At 43.0% G+C, this 27,423-nt stretch overlaps 1 protein-coding gene across 3 annotated transcripts in view; it reads right to left on the reverse strand.

The window, feature by feature from the left end:
- The window catches only part of prickle2b (prickle homolog 2b), a 466,229-nt gene that overhangs the window by 11,049 nt on the left and 427,757 nt on the right, over positions 1 to 27,423 (reverse strand). For all 3 annotated transcript variants that reach the window (XM_034167160.1, XM_034167159.1, XM_034167161.1), the window contains 2 exons: positions 10,265 to 10,378; positions 9,194 to 9,331 (listed from right to left, as the gene is read on the reverse strand). In XM_034167160.1, coding sequence (XP_034023051.1) covers positions 9,194 to 9,331; positions 10,265 to 10,378 — 252 coding nt within the window. The remainder of the gene's footprint in view (positions 1 to 9,193; positions 9,332 to 10,264; positions 10,379 to 27,423) is intronic.

Genomic DNA, 27,423 nt, shown 5'->3' on the forward strand with positions numbered 1-27,423 from the left:
AGACGGCGCGCGTTGCTTTATCAAAATTTTTTCTGGACCTGTGAGGAATATCCGAGTGGACACTATTTGAGAAATTAAGCTGGTTTTCGGTGAAAAGTTTAACGGCTGATGAGAGATTATGGGGTGTTTCTGTCGCTGTAAGGACTTCCCACGGAGCGGGATGTCGTGCAGCGGCGTCGTGTCGCTTCCAGGCGCCGTCGTCGGCCTGTTTCGACCTGAAAACATCCTAATTTAAGGCTTAATTCACCCAGGACGTCGTGAGAGAACAGAGAAGATTCAGAAGAGGCCGGCATGAGGACTTTATGCGGACATTCCACTGTTTAAGGACATTTTGTAATGAAAGACGTGCGCGCAAATTCGCCGAGTCATTTCCGTGATGACTCGGCAAATCTGTGTGCGCCGCGACAGGAAAAACACCTCCGTGTTGAAAACCATTTGTAAAATTCAGGCGGCTTTTGATGGCTTTCAACAAGTGAGTAACTGAGAAATTGTTTAACAGCTTGGGCATGTTCCAACTTGCCCGTTAAGGTTTCCAACGGAGGTGTTTTTCCTGTCGCGACCCCCCGCGGTTGGGTCCGGCCCGACATGCGACTCTGCCCGCACGTTCTTTCATTACAAAATGTCCGTTAACAATGGAATGGCCGAATAAACTCCTCATGCCGACTTCTTAAAGTTTTCTGTTCTCTGACGACTTCCTTGGTCAACAGAGCCTGAAATGTGGAAGTTTTCAACTTGAAACGGCGAGACGCTGCCGCCTCGAAGCGCAGATTGCCATCAGGCGCCGTGGGCCGTCCTTACGGCGACACTACCAGACCAAAATCTCTCATCAAAAATTTTTTACCGAAAACCAGCTGAATTTATCGAATGGTGTCCACTCAGTTGTGCCTTACAGTTTTGAAAAAAATTTGATCAAACAAAGCAGCAGTCTCTGAGCCATTCCTAAACAATGAAAAAAACGACGAGAGGGTGGGCGACTCCTCACTCAAAGACTGTCCACAGGCGAATGACGTAACCGACAGGCGTGAAAAAACTCTCGCATGCCCACGAGGGTTCAAGCATGTCTGATGTAATCACACGTGATTCAAATCCATATGGTTTTTGAAAAAAATAATAAGGTCGGATACTTTTCTAATAGACCTCGTATTTTATTGTGACTGCCTTTTTACCTGTCTTTGGGAACTGCTGTAATGGTGAACTTTCCCCACTGTAGGATAAATAAAGTTTATCTCGTCTAGTCTAGAGGGGCAATAATAAGACAATACCCAAAACAGGAATGGTTTTGCAGGTGGAGGCCACTGACATTTTTTTTCCTTCCTCGACTAGTTTTGCATTTGGCTAGGATCAGTCACTCACTACTGTTAGCATGGTGTGGTTGCTGGATCCTACAGAAATTGTGCAGGTAGTTCAACTCCTCCAGGATGGCACATTAATGTGTGCCATTGCCAGAAGCGTTGTTGTGTCTCCGAGCACAGTCTATCAGCAGGACCAGTATCTGCTCTTTTGTGCACTGCCAGAGACCCACAAAATGACCTCCAGCAGGCTAGTGATGTGACTGTCTCTGACCAAACAGACACAGAATTCATGAGGATGGCCTTAGGGCCTGACATCCTGTAGTGGGGCCTGTGCTCACTGGCCGGCACCAAGGAGCTCCACTGGCATCTGCCAATGTAAGTCCCTTCAGCTGCTCCCTTGTTTTGCACTCAGGGTCGCCACAGTAAAGCCAAGGTGGATCTACATGTTGATTTTGGCACAAGTTTTACGCTGGATGCCCTTCGTGACGCAACTCCACATTACATAGAAAATGGGTAGGAGTGGGGTTAGAACCAGGAACCTTCCGCAGTGAAACAAAGCGCACTAACCACTTATCCACCACTCTAGCTGATCTGTTTTCAAAGTGTACCTTTAAGTTTTTGAGCAATATATTTTGGCAATCAATATATGCTTTAGATCATCCATCTAGACTTCTAGGTGTTGACATGTGTTGATGAAGTACTATGTATTTGAAGATAAGCAACCATGATGAATTAGAATAAGCCACTTTGGGCTTATTCTAATTCATCATGGTAAGTTAAAAGACTTGTATCAGACTGCATTGTGCCGCACCAAATCGAATGATGAAAATTTACAGGGTGATTCCATAATTTTTTCCTCAGAATTGAGTGATTCCATATTTTTTTCCTCTGCTTGGTCTAAAAAAGTAACTGTTACTGACTGCCACAATCTTTTTTTTCTTGATTTCTTATAGTGTTTCTTAAAGCCAGAAAGTTGCCATTTGAAATGACTTTAGTTTTGTGTCATGTCTGTGATCTGCTTTTTTTCTACAAAATTAAACAACTGAATGAACATCCTCTGAGGCCGGTGATTCCATAATTTTTGCCAGGGGTTGTAGATAAGAATTGGATCCTTTTGTAACGGCTAGGTGCACATCCCTACCTGCAATACATTTAAAAGTTTTTTTTTTTGGTGGAAGAACTGCAGTACAATGAAAGCAGAAGGTTGTGTCCATGTGTTTAAAGAAAAAGCAGAGTGGCTGCTGAAGGACATTGGTGGGGCAAAGGGGAGGAACAAAGATGGAGTGATATAAGGAAGGATAAAGAAGAGAGGGAGGTTGACATGAAGACACAAAAAGATAGGGGAGAGAGAGAGAGAGAGCGCTTTAGAATCAGATTATCTGAATGGCACACAGTCTACTTGTGTATGGGGGGCTGGGGGCAGGGTGGGGGAGTAGGTGGGAGTCAATCAATACATTCTCGCCATCAATTTCCTCCTTCAAGTGTGTGTGGCGGGAGGAGGTGTATGCTGGGCGAACAATAAACGCAAGCAGTTACTTACCTAGAATACAAACATACTGCAGAGTAAATGCAGAGTCTGTTGTACACACCCAATAAAACCAAAGAAAAACACTCTTTAAGCCGAGAGGTCCAACCTTCAAATCAGAGTATCACTGAAAATTCTTTCTCAGGCATTCAGATAACCAGCTTTGATAACTTTGGGTTGTATCATTTTCTGAGATGGTTTCCTTCCTGCTTGGGTATGCAGGTCTGGCGCACCAAGGTTGCTTAGACCATGACATAGTCCAGGTCCCCTGTGTGGGTGGGTCTACATTAAAGAGTAGTTGTTCTCGTAAATGATCTGGTTGTGCACTTTGACACTTGGAAGTGTAAATCCAGTTTTTCGTCAGAACATCTCTCATTTGAGTCCCCTAGCGAGACGCCAATGCACCAGGTTCACAGGCACACTGCTCTAAAAGGCAATGGCTGATGTCAATCTGATCCTTATAATTAATGTTACACCCACAACACAACAACGAAATGAACTTGACTTGTTTTGTAAATGAGAGATTTTGTCTGTGCGTGCGTGCTGAATAAAAATTATTCATTCATTCATTCATTCAACAAAATCTAAACTGTTTGCTCCCTGTGATTACATTGGACTGAGATTATACATTGAGTAAATAGCAAAGTCTATTGTCTCACATCTCAAATGCACTTGCACTATGAGAGATAGACTGTCAAGATAGGGCTCATTTTTTGGGAAAAAAAAAAATACTGTAAAACTTATTTTGTGCACTTTTTCAAACATTGATGAGATAATCCAGATACTTGGGCATGTCTTTTGTTCAAAGTAGTATAAAGTCACAACTTTAAAAATGAAAGTGATACAAATCAAGTCAAACAGATAAGACTTAGGATGTTTGTGACTTTCATGACTGTGGGAGAGAAAGAGCTCTGGACACCAAACTGTCTACCACCTATCCATCTGAACAAAAATGGCTCAGTGTTGACGGTGCCTTGTTATTCTGTTTGCTTTTCATATATGGTATTCACAGCACTTCACTTTTCCACATTTTGTTGTGTTATTGCCTTAATAAAAAAATGGAGTAAATTATTTTTTTCCCCTCAAAATTCTACTCACAACACCCCATAATGACAACATGAAAAAAATGTTTGTTTTTTTGTTGTTGAAATTTTAAACAATCTATTAAGGAAAAAAAAAATCACATGTACATAAATATTCATACCCTTTGTTCAATACTTTGTTGATGCACCTTTGGCAGCAATTACAGCCTCAAGTCTTTTTGAATATGATGCCACAAGCTTGGTGCACCTGTCTTTGGGCAGTTCTTCCCATTCCTCATTGCAGCACCTCTCAAGCTCCATCAGGTTGGATGTGGAGTGTTGATGCACAGCCATTTTCAGATGTCTCCAGAGATGTTCAATCAGATTAAAGTCTGGGCTCTGGCTGGGCCACTCAAAGACATTCACAGAATTGTTCTGAAGCCACTCCTTTGATATCTTGGCTGTGTGCTTAGGGTCATTGTCCTGTTGAAAGATGAACACTCACCCCAGTCTGAGGTCAAGAGCGCTATGGAGCAGGTTTTCATCCAGGACGTCTATGTACATTGGTGCATTCAGCTGCCCCTCAATCCTGACTAGTGTCCCAGTTCATGTCACTGAAAAACATCCCCACAGCATGATGCTGCCACCACCATGCTTCACTGTAGGGATGGTGACTGGTTTCCTCCAAACATAACACCTGGCATTCACTCGAAAGAGTTCAATCTTTGTCTCATCAGACCAGAGAATTTTGTTTCTCATGGCCTGAGAGTCCTTCAGGTGCCGTTTGTCAAACTCCAGGCAGGCTGCCATGTGCCTTTTACTAAGGAGTGGCTTCCGTCTGGCCACTCTACCATACAGGCCTGATTGGTGGATTGCTGCAGAGATGGTTGTCCTTCTGGAAGGTTCTCCTCTCTCCACACAGGAATGCTGGAACTCTGACAGAGTGACTTTCGGGTTCTGGTCACCTGCCAGACTAAAGCCCATCTTCCTGGATTGCTCAGTTTAGATGGTTGTCCAGCTCTAGGAAGAGTCTTGGTGGATGTGAACTTCTTACATTTAGGGATGATGGAGACCACTTTGCTCATTGGGACCTTCAAAGCAGCAGAAATGTTTCTGTACCCTTCCCCAGATTTGTGCCTCGAGACAATCCTGTCTCTGAGGTCTAAAGACAATTCCTTTGACTTCATGCTTGGTTTGTTGTTTGACATGCACTGTCAACTGTAGGATCTTATACATAGACAGGTCTCTACAAATCATGTCTAATCAACTGATTTTACCCCATGTGGACTCCAGTTAAACTGTAGAAACATCTCAAGGATTAGCAGTGGAAACAGGATGCACCTGAGCTCATTTATGAGGTTCATGGGGCAGGCTGTGAATACTTATGTACACGTGGTTTCTTCTCACACCGGGCCAATGTAGAGTTGTGTAATTGAATGTACCAACTATGCTGAGCTTATCCAGCCCTACACTGAGTTTATGCAGCCCTACGTGGCAATACGGTGAGGGACGCAAAGGGGTCCACAAAATGGATCCAAAAAATTAAACATGCTTAAAAAATTAAACATTTCAACTTTTTCGCAGACTTTCAGCGTAGAGCACCGGATGCAGTGCTCTATGTCTAGAGTCTATACAACACTCCACTACTGTATGTAAGTCTATGCAACACTGCGCTACTGTACACCATGCCTCCGCAACTGTACACAACTACGCCAGTCTGCCGAAAAATGCTTTTAGGTTTTTTGTTATCAGCACAAATCTTTTAGGTTTGTTATTAGTACAGAACTGCATTGCTAGATTTGATTCATCCCGCTGAACTTTGCTGGCAGTGAAGCTTCAAAACCACAGAAGAAGAAGAGGCAGGCCAAGCTTCTACGTCCACTGTAATTCCTCATGGATGGATTGCCAGCAATGTACGGAGCCATTCCTGCCAAGCTCTCCCCTGCGCGTAACTTAAGTAGTCATTCCTGCATACTATATATATATACACTCAACAAAAATATAAACGCAACACTTTTGGTTTTGCTCCCATTTTGTATGAGATGAACTCAAAGATCTAAAACTTTTTCCACATACACAATATCACCATTTCCCTCAAATATTGTTCACAAACCAGTCTAAATCTGTGATAGTGAGCACTTCTCCTTTGCTGAGATAATCCATCCCACCTCACAGGTGTGCCATATCAAGATGCTGATTAGACACCATGATTAGTGCACAGGTGTGCCTTAGACTGCCCACAATAAAAGGCCCCTCTGAAAGATGCAGTTTTATCACACAGCACAATGCCACAGATGTCGCAAGATTTGAGGGAGCGTGCAATTGGCATGCTGACAGCAGGAATGTCAACCAGAGCTGTTGCTCGTGTATTGAATGTTCATTTCTCTACCATAGGCCATCTCCAAAGGTGTTTCAGAGAATTTGGCAGTACATCCAACCAGTCTCACAACCGCAGACCATGTGTAACCACACCAGCCCAGGACCTCCACATCCAGCATGTTCACCTCCAAGATCGTCTGAGACCAGCCACTTGGACAGCTGCTGAAACAATCGGTTTGCATAACCAAAGAATTTCTGCACAAACTCTCAGAAACCATCTCAGGGAAGCTCATCTGCATGCTCGTCGTCCTCATCGGGGTCTCGACCTGACTCCAGTTCATCGTCGTAACCGACTTGAGTGGGCAAATGCTCACATTCGCTGGCGTTTGGCACGTTGGAGAGGTGTTCTCTTCACGGATGAATCCCGGTTCACACTGTTCAGGGCAGATGGCAGACAGTGTGTGTGGCGTCGTGTGGGTGAGCAGTTTTCTGATGTCAATGTTGTGGATCGAGTGGCCCATGGTGGCGGTGGGGTTATGGTATGGGCAGGCGTCTGTTATGGACGAAGAACACAGGTGCATTTTATTGATGGCATTTTGAATGCACAGAGATACCGTGAAGAGATCCTGAGGCCCATTGTTGTGCCATACATCCAAGAACATCACCTCATGTTGCAGCAGGATAATGCACGGCCCCATGTTGCAAGGATCTGTACACAATTCTTGGAAGCTGAAAATGTCCCAGTTCTTGCATGGCCAGCATACTCACCGGACATGTCACCCATTGAGCATGTTTGGGATGCTCTGGACCGGCGTATACGACAGCGAGTACCAGTTCCTGCCAATATCCAGCAACTTCGCATTGAAGAGGAGCCATTGAAGAGGAGTGGACCAACATTCCACAGGCCACAATTGACAACCTGATCAACTCTATGTGAAGGAGATGTGTTGCACTGCATGAGGCAAATGGTGGTCACACCAGATACTGACTTGTATCCCCCCCCAATAAAACAAAACTGCACCTTTCAGAGTGGCCTTTTATTGTGGGCAGTCTAAGGCACACCTGTGCACTAATCATGGTGTCTAATCAGCATCTTGATATGGCACACCTGTGAGGTGGGATGGATTATCTCAGCAAAGGAGAAGTGCTCACTATCACAGATTTAGACTGGTTTGTGAACAATATTTGAGGGAAATGGTGATATTGTGTATGTGGAAAAAGTTTTAGATCTTTGAGTTCATCTCATACAAAATGGGAGCAAAACCAAAAGTGCGTTTATATTTTTGTTGAGTGTGTATATATATATATTTATTTATTTATTTTGCAAAAATCTAAAAAACATAATTTTTCACATTGTCATTCTAGGGTACTGTGTGTAAAAGTTTGAGGAAAAAAAATTTATTTCATCCATTTTGCAATAAGGCTGTAACAAAAATTGTGGAAAAAGTGAAGGGCTGGGAATACTTTCCGGATGCACTGTACTCTTGGGAAAAATCAGAAGCTAAAGGTGTACATAGTTATCCATAGAAACAACATGACTGTTGGTCACAGCAGTGCAAAGAATGAAGAGAAATAACACAGACACAGAGATACACAACATCCTCTAAAATAACAGCACTACATCTCACTGAGGTCACACTGACAAAGTGCAATGATGCAAAAGCAGACATCTTTGCCCTTTATATGACAAATTATACATCTTGATGACCTGAAATGTCAGTAGATTAGTTCATATGTCCGTCCAACAATTCAGCATTTCATTCCACCGGCCACATGGCACACCTTTGTCATATTTCATTCACTTTCATCAAGGGACGAATTGCAGAAATGGCATTTATCAATGATAGTTTTCAAAGCAGCTCTGATCATGTCACATGTCCCATCTGTTGCAGCAGTGACACAAACAGTTACTCTGGTGCCACTCAGAAATGAAGTTTCTCATTTTTACTGTTCCACCCCCCAGATTTGTTCATAATGTGAAAAGAAAAAGCTGACACAATTTGGATGCATTATAATATTTACTGGTAGCTCAGCAGCATCAAAGTTTTGTAATTTTTGGAAAAATTTGGATATGATAAATAACAGTTGTTTTCACATAAACATAAGAATATTGTAGAAATACTTAAAATGAAGACTAGCAGCTCCTAAGTGATTTTTGAACAAAAACATTAACACAAAAAATGAGTGAAAATGTCAATGCACTGCAGCTTTAGGAATAGCTTCATTTGTCCTCTTGTGGCTGTCCAGCTCACGCAGTAGCTGCAAATCATTGTGTGGAGCTGACGCACACATGCATGTGAACCAAGCCTTGAGGTACACCTTTATCACAAATGTGTTGAAATGACTAAGAGACCAGAGTTCAGGTGCAGTCAGTCAGAACTGGGAACGAAAGCTGGATATCTTCAGACTGCATATGAGCTTTGCCATCATTTAGCTCGATGGAATCCCTCAGGAGCCTGAATGTGTACATCACTAATGCAATCAGCTCCTAGAAAGGGGAGGGGAGGTGATGGTCTAGTGGTTAAGCGTTGGGCTTGAGACCAGAGGATCCTCGGTTCAAATCCCAGCCTAACCGGAAAATCACTAAGGGCCCTTGGGCAAGGTGCTTAATCCCCTAGTTGCTCCCGGTGTGTAGTGAGCACCTTGTATGGCAACACCCTGACATCAGGGTGAATGTGAGGCATTATTTTCAAAGTGCTTTGAGCGTCTGATGCAGATGGAAAAGCGCTATATAAATATAATCCATTTACCATTTAGAAACAACAGTGACAAGTGCAGGAGGTCACGGTAATCATCACAATAATCAATTAATCACAGCTAGACTGGTCAATTGAGCCCCAATTATATTACATGATATAGGAAATACTTCAGTTCATATCCATACATCTGAATGAAACTTGTAGCAGTTAATATGCTTCATAAAAGGAAAAAAACAAAGGGGTGGGACTTTGTAAAAGTTTAAAAAAAATTTTTTGCCCATAATATTGAATGGCACCCTAACAGTGAGTTTCTCTATCTGTGGATGCTGATGCTACCTGCTCACAGATCGCACCAGTCATTGTCACCGGGAACGGTCGGACGCTCCCACGGCCCAGGTTCTCCCGTTTTCGCTGGTTACTGAAGAGCTTCAGCTCCCTCTTTTCTTCATCATCTAGGCTGTTACAGTAACGCACCTGAAAACACACAAACACCACATTAACACACATCCATTATGCATTTAACATGCTAAAAAAAACAAAAAACAAATCTACCCCGAAGCACCAGTAGGTCTCAGAGTAGAGACGAAGGAAAGGAAGTTGGGCAGTCACATTTGAATTCTCCCCGATTTGACACAGAGAACTGAGGTGAAGGTCAGCGCCCTCTGAACACACAGGAGAGCACTGTGAACTTGCATCCCAAATATTTTGGGCCTGTGATAATTCAGTGTGTTGAGTAATCATGGAGCAACAGCCACAGATGCACACATGGCGAGCTATTTTTATATGCTGAACCACATTTGACCCAGAAAACATAGACCGAGGTCAGTGTCCCCTGGACTCCGAGGAGAGGGCTGTGAGATGAACTGTGAGGGCTGAGAGTCCAAAATGTCTTGGGACTGCATTCTGCAACGGGTTGGTGTCAAGTAATTGTGGAGCAAAGGTAACAGATGGATGCATGCATACATGGCTGAAGCTCACTTCTGCAGCTGCCACACTGCTGCAGAGGGATCTAATCAAATTTATGTACCGGTAATTATTGTTTTTATTATGTTTTTAAGGTCCAGCCAATTGGCTGTTGGCAGAAATGCGCAAATGCTGCTCAACACGTACAGTTTATTTCAAAATTCATATTAAAAAAGTGGTAAGAGGCAGAATAGATTTAATTGTTGAAGTGCCAAAGTTCACAAATCCTCCTGGTGTTTTATCGTTCATACACGTGCTGCGATTCATTGATGCACCACCTCACGATCTCATATTCAGCCGTTAAAATGACACTTTTGTTCTTTTCCTCTTCCTTTTTCTCTACTCTTATCTGTGTTGCCCTGAAGGAGGGACAGAACGGGTGGATGGATGATGGAGGAGAAGGTGGAGGGGTCAGAATGGTGCATGTGTGTGTGTGTTTCTCACCTCATTGTCATGTGGTGGTAGCTGGTGGAGCAGCTGTTTGATGCGGTATTTCTCTCCTGGGCTGTTAACATAAGGTACCTTGTCCTCAGGCAGGGAGCTGTAGTACTGATGAACCTAAAGGAGAGACAGACGCAATTACAGAGACACGTAAGGACAGATTAGGACCTCAAATGCAAACTACTAATTGTAAAACCACAGCATTTGGCAGCTATAAATTATTTTCTTACACATTATTTATAAACCATCTACCGTAATACTCTGTTCTAGGTTATCCTGTAGCGAGTCACTGGAGTTTATCCTCGCTCAGATTAGGCCCAAAATGCAATTATTATCTGTGTATTATTACCCTTAGAAGTCCATTGTGAAGCCTCTTGACTGAAGTAATCACATTGGATTGTGTGTCACTATAGTATGGCTCACATTACACATTTACAATGTCATTCTATTTATAAAGTTAAAAATGCAAACCCATCTCCGTCACTGTTTAAAAAAATAATCATCAGCAAAGTATATAACATGTTATGCTTATCCAACACAAACCTTAAAAAACTATTCAGTTATATGTTTAGTTTCTTATTTTCTTTGGTATTTTCGTCAGTCAGTAATACGGTGGTGATTGCTTGGTAAGTTTATGGAAGAGACCCAAAATCTCTCCATCGAGACAGTTTAATTGCTTATCATTGACAATGTACATGGTAAATGGACTGCATTTATATAGTACTTCTCCATCTGAATCAGCAGCTCAAAGCGTTTTACCATGATGCCTCACATTCACCCATAGACATACTCACACACCAATGTCAGCGTGCTGCCATGCAAGGCGCCAACTACACACCGGGACCAACTTGGAAATTAAGGACCTTGATTAAGGACCAGGTGTACTGCCGCAGTCAAACTTCCCACCTGCCGCTGGCCCCAGAGAGGGTAACGTCTGGCGTGGGCCGGATGCTTGTCGCGAGAAGCGAGAGCCCGCTCGGGGTTCGCCTCCCTGCCTCACTGGATAAGTGAAAAAATGATAAGAGGGGGAGATCCCAAGATCCTCAGTACAAATCCCAGTCTGACTGGAACATCACTAGGACCTTGGGCAAGGTCTTTAATCCCCTATTGCTCCCAGTGTGTAGTCAGCACCTTGTTTGGCAGCAGCCTCACATCGAGCTGAATGTGAGGCATTATTATCACTTTACCGAGGCATTGCTAGGCTGGTATCGTAGATTTACGTCGACGTTATCTGGCTATACCCGCCCGCTGTGCGTAAACAAATGGCGTCATAGCGCGCAGCCCAAGAACTGTCCGCAGAGGGAAAAAAAAACTGTCCGCAGAGAAAAAGATAAAAAGCCGAGAAGTGTCTGTTGGTCCCAATATGGATATTCCAGATGATTTTCTCATGGATAGTATGACAATGAACAGCAGCCAAAGCAGCCAGCTTGATGAGGATGCACTGCCAGCCGACACAACAAAAGTTAAATTGAGCCAACTTTTTATGTACGCATTACGTGTTGTATATCTTAGTAAGTGATAATAATGCAAATAACATGCTGTTGTCGTGCGGTATGCATTTTCAGAGGCCCGACGTTCATACCCATCATTTTGGGCAACTGGGCATGAACTGGGCCTCTGAAAATGCATACCGCCCTCCAAAAGCATGTTATTGTATTATTATATGTGAAGCGCTTAGAGCGTCTGATGCAGATGGAAAAGTGCAATATAAATGCAGTCCATTTGCTTTGTTTAGGAATCACTTAAAGCTGTTGTCAATGAATGATTTCAACACTAATACACAACTGCAGAAAGATAAAATGGACAGATCTATAGTGACTGCACACACAACCCCTGTCCACACTTAAAAAAACAAACAAACAAAAAAAACCCTTTGATTTATGGCCTGCCGAGGGAGACTTAATGGAACTTCACCACTCGGTGTCTGCACAGTGACATGAGGATGTATTGGCAGCAGGATTAATGTTTATCTTGTGCTGCTGAATTACATTCTTTACATTACAGGGGATGACAAAAGTCATTTCTATTATTTATTGCAGTCTTTTTATTACACTGTAGCAAGGGGCTGAGGTATTACAGGGGTCAAGCTTTAATAGATGAATGTGAATTGGTAGGAGCCAAAAGCCACAAAAACCAGGATGATCGAGGAATGTTTGAGGACAAAGGTTAAAGAGAGATGAGAGAGGAAAATAGAAGCTCAGAGAGGGAAATTTAGAGGCTCCAAAATATTTGCAGTATGGTATAGTCCAAGAACAGCCACAACCACTTCTTGTGACCATATGGGTGGGAGCTGTGGCTGGTTCTGACTGATGTGGGTCAGTAACTGAAATAATCTATGAAACATATAACAGGTGGCATCAGTACATCAGCATTAGGGATAGGGATGGGTATCGAGAACCGGTTCCTTTCGGGTATCGTTAAGAAATGATTCGATCCACTGACATCAATAAGCTTTGTGCTTAACGATTCTGTTATCGGTCCTTCAGAGTGGCCGTTGTTTTGGCGGGTGTTTGTCAGGAAAATGATCATTTCTCTACATTGATTACAGACCCTGCAGCGGGTCCTTAATCAACTTTTCTGCAGCGCGGCTTTTCTTTGAACCTTGAACCAATCAAAGCGTGGTTTGCAGATTGAAGCAATGCTTCAGTCGATTGCTTCGTTTATTTCTTTCTTTCGCTTAATTTTCCCCCGCTAAAGCCCTAAAGAGCATACGTCTGTGAGTATTATTTACCTTTTCTATGTTAAACCGACCTGTTATGTTCAAACAGTTGATAGATGTATTTTATAAACAGGAGCGATGCTAACGCGTTAGCATGTCTATGGCATTTTCAATGTTAAAAGTTACCATTTAGCAATTGCAGCCGTCATCACGTTCGGGTGCATTTGTTTTCAAATTGTAATATTCCTTAAATTTATTTTTGTTTATACGAGGTCTGTCAATAAAGTATAGGTCCTTTTTATTTTTTTCAAAAACTATATGGATTTCATTCATATGTTTTTACGTCAGACATGCTTGAACCCTTGAGCTTTTGAGGTGATACTGTCGCTTTAAGGACTTCCCATGGAGCGAGACGTCGTGCAGCACTCCCAGGCGCCGTCGTCAGCCTGTTTCAAGCTGAAAACCTCCACATTTCAGGCTCTATTGATCCAGGACGTTGTGAGAGAACAGAGAAGTTTTTCCACGCCTGTCGGTGACGTCATTCGCCTGTGAGCACTCCTTGTGGGAGGAGTCGTCCAGCCCCTCGTCGGAATTCCTTTGTCTGAGAAGTTGCTGGGAGACTGGTGCTTTGTTTGATCAAAATTTTTTCTAAACCTGTGAGACAGATCGAAGTGGACACGGTTCGAAAAATTAAGCTGGTTTTCAGTGAAAATTTTAACGGCTGATGAGAGATTTTGAGGTGATACTGTCGCTTTAAGGACTTCCCACGGTGTGAGACGTCGCGCAGCGCTCTCAGGTGCCATCGTCAGCCTGTTTCAAGCTGAAAACCTCCACATTTCAGGCTCTATTGATCCAGGATGTCGTGAGAGAACAGAGAAGTTTCAGAAGAAGTCGGTTTCAGCATTTTATCCGGATATTCCACTGGTAAAGGAGATTTTTTTAATGAAAGACGTGCGGACGGATTGCAGCGTCAGCTTGCAGCCGCCGCGGCACTCCGCCACAGGAAAAACACCTCTGTTGGAAGCCTTAAGGACAAGTTGGAACATCTCCAGCTGTTAAACAATTTCTCATATACTCACTCCACTGAAAGTCATCAAAAGCCGCCTGGATTTTACAAATGGTTATCAACACGGAGGTGTTTTTCCTGTGCCGCCGCACTGCGCCGGCTGCGTCCCGACGCGCGGACCCGTCCGCACATCTTTCATTAAAAAAATCTCCTTTAACAGTGGAATATCCGGATAACATGCTGAAACCAACTTCTTCTGAAACTTCTCTGTTCTCTCACGACGTCCTGGATCAATAGAGCCTGAAATGTGGAGGTTTTCAGCTTGAAACAGGCTGACGACGGCGCCTGAGAGCACTGCGCGACGTGTCGCACCATGGGAAGTCCTTAAAGCGACAGTATCACCTCAAAATCTCTCATCAGCCGTTAAAATTTTCACTGAAAACCAGCTTAATTTTTCGAACCGTGTCCACTTCGATGTGTCTCACAGGTTTAGAAAAAATTTTGATCAAACAAAGCGCCAGTCTCTCAGCAACTTCTCAGACAAAGGAATTCCGACGAGGGGCTGGACGACTCCTCCCACAAGGAGTGCTCACAGGCGAATGACGTCACAGACAGACGTGGAAAAACTCACGCATGCGCACGAGGGTTCAAGCATGTCTGACGTAAAAACATATGAATGAAATCCATATAGTTTTTGAAAAAAATAAAAAGGACCTATACTTTATTAACAGACCTCGTATATTAATAATCTAATGGGTATTATATACAATTTTAGAGAAAGACAAAAAGAACCTGAATAGAAACACAACAGAAAATATAAAATAGCAACTAACATAAATAAATAAATACAGAAATAAATAAGTGTTTCCTGTGAACACCGAGTGACTCTCACACCTCCATTTCATCCCTGTTTTATTTAAGTTTAATGACAGTTTGTTTTGGTCAAACCATATTTTCAATTTGTTAATTTCTTCAGTGATTTCCTCCAGAACTATCTGCCAAACTAGAAAACTGCTGCATCCAAGTAAGAGCAGACTACTACTGGAATGAATTTGAATAAGGAAAGTTGTATTTTTTTTTTCTCACCTAAATGGATTCAGCACTCACTCCAGTTTATTGTCTGGAATAGTCCCAGATTGCATTTCAGAGCTTGTAGAATTCAAACATTTTCGTGCAGGTGGTGTTGGGGGGTAATTTTGGGTTTCAGCTTTTTTTGTTTTTCACCACTTTCATCCCTGAATATGAGTTGTGATTCACTTTTGTGCGGATTAAAGTTACTAACTGGGACTCCTGTCTTGTTGCGAGAAAGAAACGAGAATCATCCTCCGTTCTGTTCACACAGCTCCAAAGGTTGCGCGGCTCTCTGACAAGTCAAGATAGAACGATAGAATTCAGTCTGAATTAATAACTTCAAAGCGAAACACAGTTTTGTTTATATTTATTTATGTCCAGAGATCAAGGATACAGTGACTAATTTCATATTTATTTACTTTAAGACTCAAGGAAATACATAGAAAACCTGTAAAGCCTACTTTTAGTACAAAGTTCACAAGAGGTATCGATAAGGGAATCGATAAGGAATCGGATCGATAAGCAGAATCGATAATGGCATCGATATCGATAAAACCTTATCAATACCCATCCCTAATTACGGATGCACTGATCCACAATTATTCACTTCCGATCCCAATACCTAAATTTGGACATCTAACAATACCGATAGTTTTCCAACCCGATACCAGAGCTCTGTTTGCTTTAATATTATCATTATTATTGTTGATTTTCTAAGAGAATTTAAAAAAAAAGGAGACATGACAGTTGAGCTACAATTTGCCAGAAGGTGTATCTAAGATGAAAGCCTAGATCTGATGTTTTGGTGATAGAATGAAGTACTTTTATTTTTATAGACTTAAAGAGAAAAGACAGCACTCTCTCTCTCTCTGCCTGTCTCCCTCCCTCTCTGTCTCTTTCCCTGTCTGTCTGCCTGTCTGCCTGTCTCTCCCTCTCTTTCTCTCTCCCTCCATTTCTCTCTTTTTCCTTCTCTCTCACTGATTTCGTGCTGCACAAATTTCGAACTTTTGGGATACACAAAGCCTTTCAACAGTAAAATAAATGCATCATCATCGATGCTCACATGCAGGATTTTAATGGAGATTTTTTTTTCCCTTTCATCAGACAGAATCTCTGTTCGCTGTCCTCCTCGGCTGCACACTGAGCTGGCGTTTTACAGCCTCGGGACAGTGAAGCAGCTAACTTTTTAGCACACATTTTCAGCGACAATTCAGTTCATTTTTCGGATAATCCATGCTCGACTAACAGACAATTTGAACCCGAGAGCCAAGCAGAAATTTGACACTAACCCCAGCTGGAACACTGCAGAAGAGAGCTCTCTCAAACAGACCGGCATCAAAAACCTCCCATTCGGCAGTAAACAAGCACAGAGCAAACAACAGCAGTTGAGAGGATTCACAGTGGCTCTTCTCCAGTATCAGAAAATGTCGCGGGGTGGATCGGTATTTTCCGATACGTGAATTACGTCGGAATTGGAACCTGATACTGATCCAGGATCGGATTGGTCCCATCCCTAATTAGCATTGTCACTGTCAACCTAATAAATGTATTGTGTTCCAAAAGCTGGCCTTATGCCTGTCTTATGAAACTCTGGGCATATGGAAATTTACCAATTTCTTGGCAAGACAACTGATTTTCAGTTTGTTCACTCAACAAGAGTCCAGGAAACATTTGATGGATTTCGTTCAAAGTTGATGGAGTGTTTTTTCCTACCCCTAGCATGGTGAGCATCAGAACAAATATTGTAGAAGTACACATTTCGCATTTGTAGCCATAAAACTAAAATAAAAACTTTCAGATTTCACACTGTAAATTTTGAAATGGACATTCCTTCACCTCAAATGGTGGCACAAAGGCTATGAAAATAGTCACAATGTATTTTCATCAAAATGTTTGGTATACGAGGTCTGTTAGAAAAGTATTGGACCTTTTTATTTTTTGCAAAAACCTGATGGATTTGAATCACGTGCTTGCATGAGCCAACCTTGAACCTTCGTGCGCATGCATTAACTTTTTCACACCTGTCGATTGCATCATTTTCTGGTAAGCAGCCTTTGTGTGAGGTGTGTGTCATGCACTCTGCGTTTTTTCATTAAAAGGAAAAAGACGGAACGACTGGAGCAGTGCCGCATCAAATTTTGCCAGAAACTGGGCGACAGCCAGGTGGAAACCATTCGGATGATTCAGACGGGTTTCGGTGATGATGCTTTGGGCATCACACAGATTAAGGAGCGGTACAACCAGTTTAAAGACGTCTGCACAACGGTGGAGACGAGCCACGCTCCGGTCGGCCATCAACATGCTGAAATGACCAGATCATTTCCAAAGTGAACGCGGTGGTGATGCGGGACTGTCGTGTGACTGTCCGAGAAATTGCAGAAGAGGTGGACATGAGCACTTTTTCAGCACATTCCACTGTGACAGAAGACTTGGCCATGAAAAGATTGGCAGTGAAAATCATGCCGATGGCTTTGGCACGAAGCTGCCGACGGCGGAGCAAAAACACCTTTGTGTTGAAGTCTCACAGGACATGCTGTGACATGCCCACATCTTCCACAATTTCTCGGATAGTCACACGACTGAAAAGTCACCGAAAGCCGTTTGAATCATCTGAATGGTTTCCACCTGGCTGTTGCCCAGTTTCTGGCAAAATTTGATGCGGCGCTGCTCCAGTTGTTCCATCTTTTTCCTTGAAATGAAAATTCGCCGAGCTTGCTGCACACGTCCCACACAAAGGCTGCTTACCAGGAAATGACACAATCGACAGGCGTGAAAAAGTTCACGCATGCGCACAAAGGTTCAAGGTTGGCTCATGCAAACACACGTGATTCAAATCCATCAGGTTTTTGAAAAAAATAAAAAGGTCCAATACTTTTCTAACAGACCTTGTACTAGTAAATATATACAGTCAGGTCTTGTGACGCACTTTTTGCAAGTTTGCATCTGTACCACACTGTCACTGAAGTGAAACAATCAAGATGTGCTCGTAACGTAGAACTTCAGCTTTAATTCTAAGACGGTGCCCCATTTTCGGGACTGATGCAACCTGCTCTTTGAACTAGCTTACGGTATTGAATAAAAGAAAGCCAAAGTGATTGCTCTGAAAACAGATTGCCTCAAAAGTCAGGCAACTAACCAGCAAATGAGAAGTTACAATGCATACTTTAAGATCATGGTGATAAATGCAGCTGTGTCATCAAAAACTTTGAAGTAGCCTACAAATCTGGTGTGACAGAGTGTTATGTTTGAAGTGATGTTGTTTAGTAGACGTGCTGTGACCTTATAACTCAGCTGATCAAAGTAATAAAGTATGAAGTATTAAATTCTTCCAAGAACATTTGTTCTTAGGAGCTCAATTAACCAGACAGTCACAATACCAGTTGTAGTTTAGGGTATATCCAAATGTAGCATGATTTCACCATCATCACAGTTCCCTTAACATTACAGAGAGAGAAGAGGAGGATATTTGATCAATGAGAGAAACACAAAAACAGAACAAGGGATTTAGAGAAGATCCAGAAAATGGGAACAAGAATAAACAAATGATCAAATCCTTCTGAGTAGAAAGCTAATCAATCTTAAGTGTTGAATGGTTGGACTGATAACAAGCCACATTCTTTGTCTTTGAGAGTAATATTAAACAGCCTTCCACAGGCACTTACACGCATTCAAATGAACCATCAGAGTGGTGTGGAACACATGTCACATTTCCAAAGTTTCTATCTGAGGGTTGCTGCATAGATTACCTAAGCTTTACAGCAGCTTTCAAACTTGTCCTGTTCAAGTCCAAGGGTGAAAGTCAATTTCTCCATAGAAAAGATGGACCAGGATTCCACAGTCAATCATTTCCTTGTAATTGCTTTCTTGCTTGCTAATAATATAATATTGTACATATATTTATTCTCAAAACCCTTCATTGTGTCAGGTCTCAAACCAAGATACAAGGTATCAAAACTTACAGGATCACTGTTTTTATAATTTTGTTAAGCCTGTTTAATTTCCTCCCAGTATTTTGAAAGAAGTGGACAGTCCCGAAAGGCATGGAAATGATTTGCTTCACTCGCACTGCACCGCCTCCATCATGATGTGTCTCTCCCTTGGAACCTCCTTTGTGCCGGTGTTTTAACATTCTATTTTTCCACCAGATTCCCTCCATGATAAAACACGTGTACTCTTCCACTGCTGCAGGTTTCATTTTTTTCCACATTTCTAATGATATTACCATGTTACCCTCCTTTTCCCATTTTTTCCTTTAAATGTCGTGTCTGCTCTTTAACTCTTGCAGCGCGGTGTACAACTTTGATATATTTCTTTGCCCAGGGTGAGAATTATACCCACCGAAAAATACCTTCACTCTCACTCACTCATCTTCAACCGCTTATCTGGGATAGGGTCGTGGGGGCAACAGCTCTAGCAGGGGACCCCAGACTTCCCTTTCCCGGGCCACATTGACCACCTCTGACTGGGGGATCCCGAGGTGTTCCCAGGCCAGTGTGGAGATATAATCTCTACACCTAGTCCTGGGTTTTCCCCGGGGTCTCCTCCGAGATGAACGTGCCTGGAACACCTCCCTAGGGAGGCGCCCAGAGGGCATCCTTACCAGATGCCCGAACCACTTCAGCTGGCTCCTTTTAACACGAAGGAGCAGCGGCTCTACTCCGAGCTCCCCATGGATGACCGAACTTCTCACCCTAACTCTAAGAGAGAAACCAGCCACCCTTTTAAGGAAACCCATTTCGACTGCTTGTACCCGTGATCTAGTTCTTTTGGTCATGATCCAACCCTCATGACCATAGGTGAGAGTAGGAATGAAGATTGACCAGTAGATCGAGAGCTTCACCTTTTGGCTAAGCTCCCTTTTCATCACAATAGTATGGTCGAGCGAATGCAATATCGCCTCTGCTGTGCCAATTCTCTGGCCAATCTCACGCTCCATTGTCCCCTCACTCGTGAACAAGACCGTGAGGTACTTGAACTCCTTCACTTGGGGCAAGACCTCATTCTCTACTCAGAGTAGGCAATCCATCTGCTGAGAACCATATCCAAGTTTTCCTTTATTATAGTTTTCTCAAAATAATGTCTAAGTTGTGAAAATCTATAGAAGTTAATGCAAAGATGAATTGTATTCCAGCAGCACAGTGGACAGTATATATAAGCATGTTTGTTGAAATGAATTTATAGGATTGCCTGCTTGTTTGAAGTGTAACCTAATTCCTTCTGCTCTGCTTTTGTTGGCTTCCCAGAGGACGCTGGATCTGAGTCTAGAAGCACAGCTCAGAACACTGGAGGGAATCTCCACATAGTCCATGACAGATTGTGGTCAAACACCTTTAAATCATGCAGTGCCTGTAGACGCGCAAGCAAATTAACACACATGCAAACTTCAAGAAAAATGAGAAAATGTGCTTCCAAAAACAACACAGATATAATCTGGGAGTAAAAGGCTTTTACTGCTCCAAAGAGAAGATCTGAAGAAAGATGCACAAAGGGCACAGACTCACTGGCACAGTGGCAGCAGGAAGGCAGGTCAGAATTACGAATTACGAGAAAAAAGCGAGCACACATAGTAAGATTTTCACATCTGGGTGACAAGAAGGATCGTGTCACATAGCTGGTTTCAATTACATCATAGTGGTCAGAAATCTGAGGCATCAGCTCTCACATTCTCTCAACAAACCACTTAAGCAACACTAATGTTATTGTTGAGGAAATACCAGCAGACAAAACATGGGGGCGATGGTGGCACTTTTATAACAGAGGAGATTTAGTGGGTGTGTTTTTACTGCCTGTTTCTGTTTGGGTGTTTGGCGAGCGAGTACTTTCTTACTTTCTCTCAGTGCACATGCGCTTTAACAAGTCTGAGGTCGGCTAGTTTGATACTGAACGTCAGACAACCTGTGTGTGACAAATGTTATTCCCTGCCATTTGAAATTAATTTCATAGATGTTAAATGGATGCTCACATGAGTGACTTTGTAGAAAGTCTTGGTCCATCTGTAGGTCCCAAACCTTTTATGGATTTATCATCTGCTTTTAAACTCAGATAAAACTGAAGTTATTGTACTTGGCCCCACAATTCTTAGAAACATGGTGTCTAACCAGATCCTTACTCTGGATGGCATTACCCTGACCTCTAGTAATACTGTGAGAAATCTTGGAGTCATTTTTGATCAGGATATGTCATTCAATGCGCATATTAAACAAATATGTAGGACTGCTTTTTTGCATTCTAAAATCAGAAAGGTCTTGTCTCAGAGTGATGCTGAAAAACTAATTCATGCATTTATTTCCTCTAGGCTGGACTATTGGAATTCATTATTATCAGGTTGTCCTAAAAGTTCCCTGAAAAGCCTTCAGTTAATTCAAAATGCTGCAGCTAGAGTACTAACGGGGACTAGAAGGAGAGAGCATATTTCACCCATATTGGCCTCTCTTCATTGGCTTCCTGTTAATTCTAGAATAGAATTTAAAATTCTTCTTCTTACTTATAAGGTTTTGAATAATCAGGTCCCATCTTATCTTAGGGACCTCATAGTACCATATCACCCCAATAGAGCGCTTCGCTCTCAGACTGCAGGCTTACTTGTAGTTCCTAGGGTTTGTAAGAGTAGAATGGGAGGCAGAGCCTTCAGCTTTCAGGCTCCTCTCCTGTGGAACCAGCTCCCAATTCAGATCAGGGAGACAGACACCCTCTCTACTTTTAAGATTAGGCTTAAAACTTTCCTTTTTGCTAAAGCTTATAGTTAGGGCTGGATCAGGTGACCCTGAACCATCCCTTAGTTATGCTGCTATAGACTTAGACTGCTGGGGGGTTCCCATGATGCACTGAGTGTTTCTTTCTCCTTTTGCTCTGTATGCACCACTCTGCATTTAATCATTACTGATTGATCTCTGCTCCCCTCCACAGCATGTCTTTTTCCTGGTTCTCTCCCTCAGCCCCAACCAGTCCCAGCAGAAGACTGCCCCTCCCTGAGCCTGGTTCTGCTGGAGGTTTCTTCCTGTTAAAAGGGAGTTTTTCCTTTTCACTGTCGTCAAGTGCTTGCTCACAGGGGGTCGTTTTGACCGTTGGGGTTTTTACGTAATTATTGTATGGCCTTGCCTTACAATATAAAGCGCCTTGGGGCAACTGTTTGTTGTGATTTGGCGCTATATAAATAAAATTGATTGATTGATTGATCATCTCATTCTGAGCTGCAGGCTGTAATCCACTCAACAGAAGACGGGTTTCATTGCGTTCAGATTTTATCAGATATTTTTAAGTCCATTGTGTAAACGGGTTAAATGGCCTTCAGATTTCTACTGGATTCATTTGAGAGTGAAAGTCTGATGCAGATTTTGCCACCAGTTTGAGTGAATAGTCTAGACCTGAATTTTGCTGTTAGATGCAGGTTTGTGCAAAATTCAGAATTTGGAATTTCAATTCAATTCATTTGAAGAATTGGAATTTCAATTGAATTGGCTCCACCCCACAGGATGTTGAAATGGAATTTGAATTGCAACATTGCGTGGCGATCGGGGACAGTGCCTCTGGATTGGCAGACCGGGGTGGTGGTCCCTCTGTTTAAGAAGGGGGACCGGAGGGTGTGTTCCAACTATAGGGGGATCACACTCCTCAGCCTCCCCATTAAGGTCTATTCCAGAGTACTGGAGAGGAGAATTTGACCGATGGTCGAACCTCGGATTCAGGAGGAGCAGTGTGGTTTTCGTCCTGGTCGCGGCACACTGGACCAGCTCTACATGCTCCATCGGGTGCTGGAGGGTTCATGGGAGTTCACCCAACCAGTCCACATGTGTTTTGTGGATCTGGAGAAGGCGTTCGACCGTGTCCCTCGGGGCACCCTGTGGGGAGTGCTCCGGGAGTACGGGGTCCGGGGTACTTTGCTAAGGGCTATCCGGACCCTGTACAACCGCAGCAGGAGCTTGGTTCGCATTGCCGGTAGTAAGTCAAACCTGTTTCCAGTGCACGTTGGCCTCCGCCAGGGCTGCCCTTTGTCACCGGTTCTGTTCATTATTTTTAGGGACAGAATTTCTAGGCACAGCCAGGGTGTAGAGGGGGTCTGGTTTGGGAACCACAGAATCTCGGCTGTGCTGTTTGTGGATGATGTGGTTCTGTTGGCTTCATCAAATCAGGACCTTCAGCGTGCACTGGGGCAGTTTGCAGCCGAGTGTGAAGCGTCCGGGATGAAAATCAGCACCTCCAAATCCGAGGCCATGGTTCTCGACAGGAAAAAGGTGCTTGCCCTCTTCAGGTCGGTGGAGTGTCCTTGCCTCAAGTGGAGGAGTTTAAGTATCTTGGGGTCTTGTTCACGAGTGACGGACGGATGGAGCGTGAGATCGATAGACGGATCGGTGCAGCATCTGCAGTGATGCGGTTACTGTATCGGACCGTCATGGTGAAGAGAGAGCTGAGTAGGGGGGCAAAGCTCTCGATTTACCAATTGATCTACGTTCTGATCCTCACCTATGGTCATGAGATTTGGCTCATGACAGAAAGAACGAGATCGTGAGTACAAGCAGCCGAGATGAGTTTCTTCCGCAGGGTGGCTGGGCACTCCCTTAGAGATAGGGTGAGGAGCTCGGTCACTCAGGAGGAACTCGGAGTTGAGCCGCTGCTCCTCCATGTCGAAAGGAGTCAGTTGAGGTGGCTCGGGCATCTTTTCCGGATGCCCCCTGGACGCCTCGCTGGAGAGGTGTTCCGGGCATGTCCCATTGGGAGGAGGCCCCGTGGAAGACCCAGGACACGCTGGAGGGACTACATCTCTCGGCTGGCTTGCGAACGGCTTGGGGTTCCCCCGGAGGAGCTGGGGGAGGTGTGTGTGGATCGGGAGGTCTGGGCAGCTTTGCTTGAGCTGCTGCCCCTGCGACCCGACTCCGGATAAAGCGGAAGAAGATGGATGGATGGAATTAAATTCATTGCAATTCAGAGAAATTCCTTATAGCCAAGTAACAGGAAGAATTTGTCACGTTTAACAAAGATTTTATTTTAAATACTAAAAATACTTTACAAACACTAAAAGTAAACACAAATTTTGTCCATTTTAAATAATTTGTAATATTCTTTTTTATTTGAAAGTGAACAAATGAGACAAAATTGCGGTAAATGCAATAATCATTTCTTACAGTTCTTAATTTATAGGGTAATATTGTAGCATCTAATTGTCATATGTTCCTCAAAGGTTTCATCATTGAGATGACATCTGTCTGGATGGAAAATATTTCCTACAACACTTAAGATCCTCTCAACAGGTGCAGAGGATACAGGTATGACCAGATATTTGCAGGCAAGTGCAGCTAGGAAAATTGCTCTGGTTTTCCTTCCAAAACACCAAAGGATCAGCATCCTCTGTCAGGCATAGTCTACTCAGGTAGACAGGGAGTTCATGCAAGGCTGTGTCAACTTGCACAATGGCTGATTGGCTTTCCATGTAGGAAAAGAGTCTGGGGTGTTTCCTTGTCTGGGTACTGATGTCACAGTGGGGTGGTTTACGGCCAAAAAATGGCCAAATCGTTACACGCTAGCCCAAAGCACCAAATTTGGTACATGCATAGTTTAGGTCAAAACAAACATTTTTGGATGGAGGATACCTGATTTTAAAGGTCAAGGTCAGGTCAGCATCAAAGGTCAAAATGGGGTAGTACTGTCATTTCAGACAGCAGTTTATTTTTACCATGGTTTATGTAGTGTAGTTATGGATGAACAGGTTGTGGAAGAGCTCTATAGAATGGATCACCTGGGCAAAGAGCAGCACTCAAGGTATGTTAGCGATGTGTTGGTGAGATGAGAGGAATCAATCCACAGCACAATTAAGAGAAACAACCTTCCACCTTTCAACCGACCACATGCCAGTACTCCCAACAGAGAGGCAACCCAGTTCCTGAATAGATACCTGAAAAGAACCGGTTCCCGATACCCAACCCTAGCCAGACCCACCATCACACTTTGATGCAAAGATTTTCAATGGGGCCGCTATGGTGCAAATTCTGCCACATGGAAACAAGTGTACGTTTGGTGAATACACTGACACAATCTTCATTCCTTGGACAGAGCGGCAACTGCCAACAGCACTCGGATTGACACTGTATGGGACAGACACTAGCCAGACAGCGTCAAGTCAACAACCTGTGAGAAACGAGAGAAAGGGGTACCGGAGGAAGGTGTCTCGTCCTGCATCCTTTGCTGGATTCTTGCAGGAAGACACAAACAAAGAGGTACTTTTTACTCTGCTCTCAGAAGAAGGAGCCAACCATGTCTATCCATGTGAAAAATGGGTATATATTACCTCCTGAAAGAAAGTTCTGTCCAATCAACCTCGATGTACTATACCAGGCCGGTATCTGGACAGAGAGTCTGAAACCAATTATTGCTGACCCTAGCCCAGATGGTTTTCGTTGGTCCAAGTCAGACACTGGGTGGCATCCCATCTGGACTACGGTTCTAGCTGCTGCTGTGGCTTGTAGAGAACTCAATGTGGCTGCAAGGTGGTCCCCAGGTGTGCTAAGAATTACTATAAATGTGAAAAGGCTGGTCTGGTGTGTACAGCACTATGTCAATGTCGTGGTAACTGTGAAGCATGACATGCCTTCCTCATCCCTGTGCTCCTCCTGAGAGGTTTATTGCAATGTTGTCTTTTTAAATACAAGAAATACAATACTATATTGAGAAAATGGGTGTAGTAATAGGTTACTAGCCCTACGGAGTTTATATAAATGTGATCTGTTGTCATGCTTTATGTTTCATTGCTTATACGAAAAGGGGACTTGAGAGGATGTGAAACGCAATGCATGAAATAAATACGTACTATCGTATATAACATTAGTTAACATCAGTTTAACATCCACGTAGCTCATAGTTTTAAATAAAGACTGCTGATGCCAACAAATCACATATAAACTGCACCCAGTGACCTGTGACCTTGACCTATAATTCAATACGGTTATTGGAAATTTAACTTTAGTGGTAGATATGACTCCCTCAAGTCCATTAACGGTAATTTAGGCAATGATAGCAGGGTTTTATGTTGAAAATTATTTTGGAAATGGCTAAAGACAGCAATTAGCTAAGTTTGAGCTTTGACCTTGACCTGACCTTGACCCTTAAAATTAGGTACCCCACTCCAAAAAGTTATTGCTTTGGCCCAAAGTATGTGTGTGTCAAATTTGGTAATTTGGTCCAGCAGGTAACAATCATTGCCATAAGCCACCCCACTATCAGAGGTGACATTGACTTTTGGGGAGGTGGATTTGATTTTTGCAGAGAGGACATTTTTAATGAGGATGCGCTCTTCACCAATAGATTGTTCCAGTTTGAATCTTCGATCGAACGTGGCAACTAAATCGAAGCACTCCATGTCCTTGAATATTTTGTAGACGTTTATCAAGTGAAGACTGTAGACACAAACTTCTTGTTCCCAGTCATCCTCACATCTTTAATTGTATGTCGTGAACCTCTGATACAAGGGATCACAAAGTTTGATGTCACTGATTTCTCTGCCTGACAGTGGTCTGTAGCTTCCTCAAAAGGTTCTAACACCTCACAAAGCTCCTGGATGATTTTGAATTCATATGCAGACAGCTGGATAGGGCAGCTGAGCTCAGGAAGGACATCGCTGGCAAATGAAAGGACTGAGCTCATACTCATTTTCAAGTGTATACTGACAGGGTACACTTTATATTTAGTGTCGGGTGCAATGCCTTACTTTAGAATTATTTTAATTACATTTGGCTGCAACACAATCCAGTAACACCTTACTGTTCTAAATTCATTAATTACATTACACTCCATAGCACTGTATGTGCAGACTGTTGGATTCTCTGTCTTAGTCTGCCTAGGTGCTTAATTATACCTGATGTTACCTGATGATGATTTGAATGTGGGAGACGTTTGAGTAATAAACATAACAAAGTCAATTAAATTTATGCCTATAAGTGCTTTTAAAAGAGACAGTCACAAAGAAGCTTTACAGAATCAATAAAAGGTTAAATTTGACTTAAGCCTGCAAGCTTCAGTTTTAGCCAATTTTTTTTTGATTATGAGATCAGTTTCTCCTTTGCTGCCCCTCAATTATTCCACCAAAGTTGGTATAAATTAGAGCAAAACCTCTTTGGTTATTTTGTTCACACATGTACAAACACAGGACCAAAAAGAATAGTTGTGCATGTGCTCTGCATCAATTGTAAATGTCTATGTGTTTTAAAGGCATAACAATCAGTGCAATAAATACAACATCAAGTTAGTATTTTCATGACTCCAACACATGCTTGATGCTTCGATGTGTCGGCACAGGGTACACAGTGGGATGAGCAAACAGGGGAGGCATTCAAATGATCCCAAGGAATGCAAGTCTTTTCTTTTTTGGGGAAAATTTCATCTTAGAAATACACACACACACACACACACACACACACACACACACACACACACACACAC

Source organism: Thalassophryne amazonica, chromosome 3, assembly GCF_902500255.1.
Source record: "Thalassophryne amazonica chromosome 3, fThaAma1.1, whole genome shotgun sequence".
NCBI lineage: Eukaryota > Metazoa > Chordata > Actinopteri > Batrachoidiformes > Batrachoididae > Thalassophryne > Thalassophryne amazonica.